At 41.3% G+C, this 10,910-nt stretch overlaps 1 protein-coding gene across 11 annotated transcripts in view; it reads right to left on the bottom strand.

The window, feature by feature from the left end:
• Window positions 1–29: 29 nt before the first annotated feature.
• The window catches only part of CHST9 (carbohydrate sulfotransferase 9), a 94,903-nt gene continuing 84,022 nt past the window's right edge, over window positions 30–10,910 (bottom strand). For all 11 annotated transcript variants that reach the window (XM_039730059.1, XM_039730058.1, XM_039730057.1 and 8 more), the window contains one exon: window positions 30–3,486. In XM_039730059.1, the coding sequence (XP_039585993.1) occupies window positions 2,389–3,486 (1,098 nt within the window). In that variant the 3' untranslated portion in view covers window positions 30–2,388. The remainder of the gene's footprint in view (window positions 3,487–10,910) is intronic.

Here is a 10,910-nt window from a genome sequence, read left to right as displayed (position 1 = left end):
ATGGTCTTCCTGTAAGGCAAGAGAGATTCACTTAGGATTTGAGGTTGAATCCAATACTTACAAAAGCAGAGACTCTACTGGTCAAACCAAGATCAAATCCAAGGCAGTTTTCATATGACATAGTAGATTGCACAGTACAAAATCAAAACTTTCAGGAGGTCTTCTTTAATTGTCTTGGGTTGCAAGGTGTGGGGTGGAGTCCACAGGAAAACGAGGAGGGATTTCTGACAGGGAAGTTGGGAGTTGAACACCATCCTGTGTTAAAAGGGGGAGATTTTTGTTCACCTGAGGACAAGCATGCGTGGGGGAGGTTCAAATGCCAGATATCCCCTCCCGAACACTTCTGGGCATTAATGCCATGCACAGCAACAGCTCACACAAGCAGCAATGTGTGTGTTTACCTGTCCAAGGCATCCTTGCAGCTTCTCACTGGTACTCAGGAAATGTATCTCCCCACACCTCATGCTGATGGATGCCTTTTTGCTTCTCCTCTTTGCTCCATGGTTCCAGGGAACAGGAGGCTTTAAGCTATGGGTGATGCTAGCCACAGACAGCACAAACCCTGTCTTGGGCTGCCCAGTGTCCTTTTGCTTTTCCCCTTGGAGTGGCTTGTCCTGCCACAAGGAGAGACATGCAGAACCTGTTTGATTACACTCTGGCACCATGGAGACTGGAGGTGGCTTTTTTTCCTCTTCTGATGAGAAAACTGAGGGAGAATCAAGCAGTGAGGGTACTGAGGAAATGGTCTGGCCCTTCAGTTGGGACCAATTACTCCTGTGGAAGGACTGAATCTGTACATCATACTTTGTCTGAGATGAAGGAGAAGACAACAATAATAGCAGTAGTTGTGACCAGTGGTTGGGAACAGAGAAAAAGGGACATTTTACTTGCATCACTTTCCCATCAGGCTCTTTCCTCACCCTACAACTTGCTGTATGGTGACACTGGAGCAAGATGAACCAAACCATTTCAGAAAGAAAGGTATTGGTGACATCTTTATAGAGATTTTTCCCTATCCATTTTAGAGATTTAGTGTAGTGATGCACTTGGTAGTGTTAGGTTAATTGTTGGACTCAATGATCTTAGAGACCTTTTTCAATGGTTCCATGATCCTATGATTTTGCAGAGATTTCTCCTCCTCCTGGGACACCCTGGCCCACCCACTGGGCGAGACAGGTTGCAGGAAGAGCTGCATGTTTTGGTCAGGCAGCACTTGTGGGAGGAGAGGGAAGGGTAGAAGGTGTCTTTTGCTTTTTCTGGACACATCTTCCTCTAGGACAAATCACCAATACACATTGCACCACATAAAACTGCACCATGCACCCCATTCCTGGGGCTTGGTGACCACTGGCAAGGCAGGCAGGACAGCAAAACACAGGTGACTTCAGGAAGCTCTGGGGGCAGAACCAGTTTATAGGTTTGGGAGGCAATGGGCACACACATCTTCTCTGTAACAGAGTGCTGGGACGGGCTGATAACCAGATGCCAGCAGACCAAGAATGGTCACAGCAGTTGCATTGAAGTTGCTTCTCAGTACAGACCTTAGAATATCCCAGAGCTGCCCCGCTGCAACATAGTCCATTTCACCAAAAAAAGAGAAGACTACCGTGAATGAATATTGGGACCACAATATCCAGGTATCACATGTAATGATGCATCCACTCTGCATTAAAATCTTAATTTTGTTGAATGGAGCAGCTCTCTGAAAGGAGGGTCACACTTGTCAGCTCCAGTACATCAATCAAAATGAGGCAGTGGACTGGTGCTTCACAGGCTTACCCAAATCTACTCTGGTCATCAGCTGAGCTGCTGTGTTATTTTTAGTTTGATGCATTTGTATTCAAGAGTGTCCTTCAATAAAAAAAAGTCAGGTCTAAAATTGGCTACAGTCTAATAGTAATCAAAAAAAAATCCTTGCAACTGAGAACACTGTAAACATTTTACAAAATTAGCCAATTTTTGATCCTTTATTAATAAGTGACAGAAAATAAAAATACATTCAAAAGTTTTTTCAAAACCCATTTCTAAAGCAAACACACCAAAAAAAGAATCATGCCACTCTGAATTTTTTTTCTTAAACCATTAAAAGAACATTAGGTAAGCTAATGCAACAGCTGTTTGAGCTACTTCTTCCATAGAATAATCCATAATGTTAAGAACAGCTTTTTCAGGCATTTTAGTGCAATTTATGCTGTTTACTGGTCTTTTTTTCATTGCATTCTCCATAATTTAGTATCAATTGATATCACTCTAGCTTATAAAATCCCCACCAATTCAAGACAACTCTATTTAGCAGTAACTTCATTTCCTTTCAGGGCTAATATCAAAGTAGTTGTTTTGAATCCCAACATGATAAGTATCTAGTAGAAGCCTGAAGCTATTCTAGTGCTATACAAGTGGTGATGTATAATTGAACATTAAGTAATCCAAGTAATAGAAGTCATAGGTCAGCTGTCTCTCCTCCTTAGACAATTCCTTTAAATATTGCCTCACTACTTCTGTACTTGTTCTCTCATCAGAGGAATGTCTGTCTTTGAATTTAGGGAACTTCAGATTGGCTGGAGCACCTACCAGCTGCAGAAAGTAATTGGCATCTTCTTCCAGGGTTTCAAACTTTCCTATAAAATCATAGTTGATGAGGCAGGGATAGCAGAGCTTACTGACTTGCTCCCAGTGAATGTCCATTCCTACTGGTCGGTGGGAATCCAACAAATATTGGATAAACTCCTTGAACTTAACTCCTGATCCTGTTTTCAGTGCTTCTTCATCTGCATTATGTCTATACTTTTTAATTATTGCCTTCCCAAATACTGGATGGTAATAGCTGTTTGGGTGTTCAAACTTATCCCTGAAGGCAGATACCAGTCTTTCCATAGGATCACGTACAAATATAAACTTGGTGTACATGTTCAAGCGTGTGTAGATCCCTTTTAGGTCATAACTGTCCAATTTCCTTAGATGCTTTCCATAGTGCACATCATCATGGGAGATGTTGTTTGCTGAAGCAGCGAGTCCACTGAGCACCATGAGGACCCTTTTCCAGTTGGAGCAGCCAGCTTTTGGCACTTCACAGTACAGAACCTTGTGCCTGTCCTCTACGTAAATTCTTGACACCAGGTGCACCAGGTGGGTTTGCAGCTTCTTTCTGCTGTTGTGTTTCCTACAGAAGTCCTGCAGGAAGGCCCTGCGCTTTTCCTGGGTGCTGTCTATGTCCTGCCACTCACCACCCTTGACAAATGTCTTGTTTAATGGGTGCAGAGCAGGAGGTAAATACACCCCTCTGAACCAGCTGAGAGGGGAGTCACTCATCTTCTGCTGCTCAGGCAGCCTGCTCCCCGAGGAGGCAGCCACCACACCGAAAGGGTCAGCCCTGCCCCGCCAGTGCCTGCTGCTTGAGACAGCCATCTCATGGTTACTGAGGCCCACAGGAGCACTTCTCCTCCATGCTGCTTTCCTTGGCATCCCCAGAGGCTGGAGCGTGAAATCCTGCAAATGTGGAAAGGATCAGAGCTTAGAGCACAGTGAGAGTCCAGCCCAGCCCACTCATGTTGCAGCAGCAGCAAGGATGGTGGAGTGTGCTCTTAACCAAGCCACACCTGGTACTAAAAAGTCCCCTTTGAACTGCTTGATCAATACACCTAATTTAGGAACAAGCTGGGCTAATTACCGAAATACATGCTTCTGAAGATTACCTGTTAGCACACAGTAGGTCTTTCTACAAAAATAAATAGCTCAAGTCACACCTCTTATGAAATCAAAAATGGTTCACACAGGGGGGCTGATAGTCCTGGCAGGAGTGGCCAGGCACTTTTCTCTACTGAACACATTTTTCCCTGTGACAGCACTGGCACTGGTGGAGTTGCACAGTTATTCTCTGGAGTGCACGGGCACAATCACAGTAACAGGCGTTGGATGTAGTCCCACCACTGAAACTTGGAGCAGCCCTTGTTCCCCCAGTGGTGGTAGGGGACAAAACCAGGGCCCCTAAACAGTTGATATCAGTTGGTTTGAGCAGGGTGTAGTGACAGAGAAAATCATCCCTCCAAAATGGTCCTATTCCTACTTGCACACAGAGAGATGATGGAAGTGCATGCAGGTGTCTGTGACACAGGTGCCTGCACCTGAGCTGCTTTCACAGCTGATAAGGAAAAATAGATGCCTTTGGAGTCTATTCCATCTAACTTATTTAAACATCAACATTAATGACACCAACTAACTAAACATTAACTAGTGACCCTGCAAAGAATGTGAAAAGATGAGACTTTCCTCCTAAATGTCTCTCTGTATGTCCCCAGCCATTGTGCAATCCACAAACTGCAGGAACAGCAAAGCTTGCATATGTTTTGATGTCAGATTTTTCAGGGTCTCGTATCATGCAAGTTGACTGAGGAGTTTCTTGCAATATGGGTATTTCTGCTCACTCATTCCTCAGTGGATTCTCATGTGTCTGCTAAGCCTTGTAGATTTTTTTCTGCTGTTAGTAGGCAAGCCTGCTGCTCTACAGATACTTATTTTCATTACACATCTGGAGAGGAGGATGCTGATAGACAGGTTTTTAAACATCTTGTTTCAAGTAACAGACAAATGCTTAGATGGACAGACAAACACAGACTACCTGACTGCTTCCATGAGCCTAACTTTTTTTGGAAAGTCACATAAAAATGCTTTTCTGGCATAAACTGATTAAACATTTATGGGAAAGTTGATTTGTGGACTGGCAGATCGTACGTGTGGATTTGGGGGGATGATAAAGTTCATAGGCCAATTCAAATAAAGCTGTTAAAAATTTAGAGGAAAAATGTAAAAAATGGTAATGAAGGGAACACAATTTGCATTCCAGCCTGAAAAAAAGCCTATGAAAAAGCAAGCAGTTCCAAGAAAAGTTAGCATATGTTGCAGTGTAATAATTTCCCATAACAAAAACAAGACCAGGGGATCTGGCTTTTCTGATCTTCTGCTGCAAGCCACTGACTAGCAGATCTTTATGCCATTGAACTGATTTTTGTATTGGTGAAAACAAAAGAAGAGAGTTGTGCAGAACTTGTATGTCTGTGAGAGAGAAGGCATGCTGGTGTTTTTAGAGATGCAAAAGGATACTTGAATTCATTGGATTTGATGTGGTCTACTTTTCTAATATATTTTTAAAAAATGTATTTTTCTAATATTTCATTCTTTAAAACAAATGAAATGTATGTGTCTAGAGATTCACCCCTTCTGCCCTAGGATGAAAATAATTCAGGAGCTAAGTCAGTGTGTAACAACAGAAAGCAGTGCTAGTAGTAAATCAGGGTATGACTATGAGCCCAGTGGGAGTTTCAGCATCACAGTGAATGGCAAAGTGCCATTCTTGCAACTGCAGAACCACAGACTTACAAATAATTTAAATGTTTTTACCTTAAAAGGGAAACCTGGAACTTAAAAAGGTGAGATGAAAAATACACGATACTCAGAAACCAACTACACAATACAAGGCCCAACAGAAGTAGGAATAAAATTGTGACAATGCTAAAGTAACTAAAGGTTGTAAGTTCATCAGTGCAACTCTGGTGATTTTGAAAATTTAGAAGACAGTCTCCAATGATACATGGCTGTACTGGTGTTCCCCACTGCAGAGAAAACTCAGGAGAGGGTAATACCTTCCTATGGTATGTCACCTGAATTTAGCAGCTCATTTCTGTCCAAAGAAACTTAAACCATCTGAATTTCAGAACAAAGCCAATAAAATGAGCCCTATACTTCAGAGGAAAGTTCAGCCTTCTCAAGCAATCCTGTCATCCTGAACTAGTGGAAGATGCCCTAGTTCCTCTAGAACAGGAAGGGAAAAGACAGACTGAAAGGTGTGTGTGGTCTTGATTTTGTTCCATTTCAGACTCTGCCTGGGATCCAGGGCAAGCCTTGAGGGTAACCCAAGATCGTACCAGAGGAGGATTGTATTTTAGTTGCAGAAACTGTGAATGCAGCTGTAGGAATCCCTGCTAAAAGATTTTTGTGGGATTCAAAACTTCAGAGAAGGATGGACACAACTATTCAGAGAAATCTCAGTACCAATGTAAAGGAACGACTTATGCATAGTTGGAGGCAATTGGAAGGGGCTCCTTTCCTCGTGAGATGAGGCAAAAGGAGAAAGAATCACTTAGCAAAAAAGGACCAAACAGAAAGCAAAATAAAAAAATAATCCCCAAAAGAAAACCAAAGCCAAACAAAAAACCCCACAGGCCTACCCCTCCCTCCCTCCCTAAGCCAATAAAAAAGCCCAAACAAAACCCCAAAACTCTAGGGCCAAAGAAATGATACAGGAAGATCTGAGGACCAAGAAGTTATCTGAATCTGTAAAATATTATTAGCTTCTTTCCTCTTCCCCTTCTCTCTGAGACTTTACTTATCCCAGTTATGTTGGCTAATATGTTTTTATGGTCTCCATGAGGGAGAGTGTCCTTGCAGTAAATGCTGGCTGTAACTTGCTCTAAGAATAGGAACAGATAGTGATATTTTCCAAAGGCATAAATGGCTGCTACATGGCCATGGAAGTTTTCTAGCTCCAAATAAATAAATAAATAAATAAATTTAAAAACCCCAAAACCAACAACAAAAAACAACACAAAAAACCCCCCAACCCCCCCCCCCCCCGCAACACAAAAAAACACCCCAAAAAAAAAACAACAAAGAAAGAGATCAAACCTTTCTATACACTTGCCTGAGTAACTAGGTTAGTACCTAATGAAGGTAAGATGAATGAGAAGATGAAACAAGCTTTATTTGTGATGAGAAATATTTAACCAGACAGTTTTCTTAGGAAACTAAGAGAAATTGTTTAATAGATAGTGCCATGTTCCTTAAGCAAAGCTGCCTGATAGTCTGACACTTATCTGCATGAAAGAGCTGAAAGCCACACACTCTGAAAGGATCTAAATATTTTATGACACCAGTCTTACATAAAGAGAGCTGCCTTCTTTGGCTTGCTCTTGGTGTCAGTGATGCTTTGTTGTGCATTTTATGACACTTTAAAGATCTGAACATCTCTATGTTATATATTTTTTTTTTCACACAACAATAACAGGTAAACAAAAACTTGCAAAACCAAACCAAACACTTTTAAAAAACATCCATGTCCATATATCTACATTCCTAACAGTCCATCCCACAAGCTGTTGAGCACTGTTGTTCTGAAAAACACCTGAACATACACCAACAACAGGCAGCATGCAGGCAGTGTCAGGCACTGACTCTGGATCCATATCTTCCCATGCAGACATCCCTTACCAAACTCCTTGAGCCAAGTGTCCAAGGACAGGACCATCCATTTATGTCTTTTCAAAGAGCTGCTAAGTTTGGGAACCAGCTGCTTGACGTGGGAGATGAACGCTGTGGTTACCTTGGAAAGATGCAAGCTGTCCTTAAGACATGCTGACAACCTATGCAGCAGGCTGCATACATTTAGTCTGAGAATTAAAACCCAGGGAAGTGTTGTACCTTTGCCAGTAATTGTGCAAACTGTTCTCTGTTTGCATGAACACATTTGAAAGAAAGTTAAGAAGTGACCACGAGCCCAATTTAGAAGAGTAGAAGGCACATTGCCTCTGTCTCATTTTAGCTAGGCTGCAACTCAAGACACATTTAAAAATTAGTTTAAATTCGAGGAAGAAATGGAATTTAATAGAGTATTTCTGTGATGTGTGGCTACCGGCAGGCAACTCGGTGAAGCTGTTGAACAGAAGACATTTTGGAGTCATTAATGGATTCATGGATTTTTTTCTTTTTTGCATTTTTATTGCTGTAGATTCCCTGCTCCTCCCCATTCAAAAAAGGATTTCTCCTCATGTAAAAATAAGTAGCCAATACCTTTTTATAAACATTGAAGCTGTATTTTCCTTTAATACTTTTGCAAGCCACTGAGGTAGAAGAGATTGACTACTGCTAAGAATGGTTAAGACTCATCCAATTATGCTTTGTGGTGATTTTACAATGCACGGGTGGGATCTCATCTAGGCAGTTTGCAATTAGAGCAACTCACCATGCAAAAAGATAATGATGTATTGGAAAGGTTGATACTCCAGGCCTGATTTACAAAGATTTAATGGCCTGCAGTGCCAACAGTGCTGTATTTCCTGAATGCCTTCGTGCTGGATATTCAGTTTTACTAACAAGAATAATAAAATTAAATAAGCCAAACAGAAAATATATCATGGAGAATAGCAAAGAAAAGAAATATTCTGTTTTCTTGTGCTTTCCTCTGCTGCCAACTTACCAGTTTACCTAGGATCTCTTTGCAGAAAATTGACAAAGAGTAATTTAAGACAAGGTTCATTTTCCATTTCACACTCAGACTCTAAAGTGATCAAGGAGCACATAGAGATGAGTCTCTTAATTTAGGTTTTTAGTGGAAGGCAGCTTGAATACTGGAGGACTATAAAACAAATATCCTCTTACTTGGATGGTAGGTATCTGTGAGTCTTCGAAAACTTTGGAACCAGTAGTTTCAGCCTAAAGCCTCAAGTTTTTCACATAATGGTTGGAGTGGGCTCTGAGCAAACTGATTTAGCTCAAGATGTCCCTGCTTATTGCAGGAGGATTGGACTAAGTGACCTTTGAAAGGTCCCTTCCAATTCAAACTGTTCTGTGATTCTATGATAATTTTTGGGCACACTTAGAAGAATCTCTTGAGCAGAGGACCAGGATTGTGGCAGATAGCTCAGCCTTGGTATGCAGTTTAAACGTGAGGAAAAGTTTGCATGATTCCTATTTTCAGCAAGCCAGTGAAGCCTGGATCTGTTACTACCTCACTTCAGCTGTACAAACATGAAGAGCTGTACTTGCATGTGCAAGTTTTCTTAAGCCTGCCAAAAGGAGAGATTATCCTAACTTCTTTTGTGCTAGACGACTATTTGGAAAACACAATTCAGAATGATCAGACTCCTCTAATACTACTATGCTACCTGAGCTAACATGTAAATATGGTGAGAACACTCTCATATCATAGCAGTTGTTCAGTGTAATGTTGGTGAGCTAAACAAACTCCCCAGGATCTCACAATGGAGAGACTATTCAGGCTGGCCACAAGTGTCAGAAAATATTTGCTGATGAGGTGCTTCACCTTCTGTGCAGTGGAGATAAACCTCTTGATTCATCACTTGTGCTTGTATCAGCTACTCCAAAGATAATAGGCAGCACTAACCCCTCACCTCCCAGTGGAGCCATGAATTTTTGGCTTATCTAATTTATTCAGGGCATATCACTGATGCTACGTTCCTCAAAAGCCAGAGGCAAGACCTTACTGCCACAGACACCACATTTTCCTATGAGATATGTATCCGTAAAACACATGTACTTGTACCAAGCATCTCTAAGATTACTAAACAGGTTGAGGGAAAAAAACATAAGAAAAAAGAGTATACAAGATACTCAGAACTTCCTTTGGAGACTAAGAGGCAAACCTCATAGTTTGTAGCTGAATTACAATTAGGTTCAAAGGGGATCTTGTGAACTCTGAGCCAGACAAAAAATAGAATAACTGATCATAGTAAGAAAAAAAAAAATACTGCAGGTAAATGTTAATTAACAGATACCAGTAATTTTAAATACTGCTTTTCAAAACACAGCTTTGTAAATCAGTGACTATTGCCCCTAGATCTGTTAGCAGAAAGTCCAGCATCTCATTGCACGGTGACTTGGAGTTGTGGCAACGATACAGACCAAGATAATGAAGAAGAAAAGGGCAGAGGGAAAGACAGGTTTTTTCTTTTTATATGGTGTGGCTAAGTCTCAGTGATTGGTGTGGAAAAATTTGAAGGGAGACCTCCAGTCCAGAGATGGTTTTGGAGGAGAATAACCCAGGCCCACATGCAGTGGGGAAAGTGGAGAGCCCCAATGGGGTAAGATAAACAATAACATTATCACAAGTATAGTAGTGTATTTAATAAGGAGACCGGAGAAATCCATTTGTCTTTAGCTGAGACCTCACAGGTACCCAGCTCCTGGCTTTGCACCAGCCTCCCCTCCTCTCCCTGCCCTGTCTTGATCTACAGAAAGCACAAAGTCATGCTAATGAGGCAAGACAGTCTGCACGAGCCACTTCCACAAGCTGATTCACATGGTCAGCAACTTGGATGAAGCAAATTAAGCTCTAATTTACTTGCCAATTCTTGATCAAATTGGGAATTAACTCCCTCCTGTTTCCACCTTCACAGTCAAAGCATTTGGATTCTCCAAAGCATGCTTTGAATGGGAGGAATAAGAAAGATCAAGGCATAAATAATAGAAAGACTAGCAATAAAGATGCTATTATCATCAGAAACTAAGTTTTGTGTGACATATTAAAGATTAACCAATACAACTGCAACCAAGTATAGCAAATAAAAAAAGCGATCCTCTCCCTTATTGCTAATAAATAAATAATACCGAAGGTCACTTGACAGCAATAACAGAGTGGTTTCAGGATAGTGCAATGCTGATGCTGCTTCTCTTGCTTCCTGATAACAGTTTTATGGTGCTGGTTCTTTGCACTGTAATGTACAGACTTGAAAACAAGCACAGAGCCACTGCAGACCTGACAGCTAGTGTTTGGGCAGAGTCTACAGCCAATTTGCATGGAGTGCATGTCAGCCTAGATGTGCAGCTAAGATGCACTGGTTAATAAAAAGCAATTTTCAGGTCATGGACCTCATAACACTCAGCCATATTTAGCCCAACCTCCTTCCTACCTAGCCACACCTGTTTTGGGTACAGGTAAATCAGTGTGTTCAAATTGTTTAATTCTGAGCTCTGTTCTCCCCTGTATTAGTAAAACCTAAGTCAAACACTGTGATCAGTGGCCAGAAATTTTCACCAACACTCACTCACGTTTCTGTACAGAACAGCAAAGCAATTTAAGCAACCTGAAATTCAAAACGGACTAAACTAAGCATGCAATATTC

This window comes from Passer montanus, unplaced genomic scaffold (assembly GCF_014805655.1).
Source record: "Passer montanus isolate IOZ18808 unplaced genomic scaffold, ASM1480565v1 scaffold70, whole genome shotgun sequence".
In the NCBI taxonomy this organism is placed as follows: Eukaryota; Metazoa; Chordata; class Aves; order Passeriformes; family Passeridae; genus Passer; species Passer montanus.
Note: the sequence above shows the minus strand (reverse complement) of the source record. Positions and strands in the feature narration are given on the sequence as shown.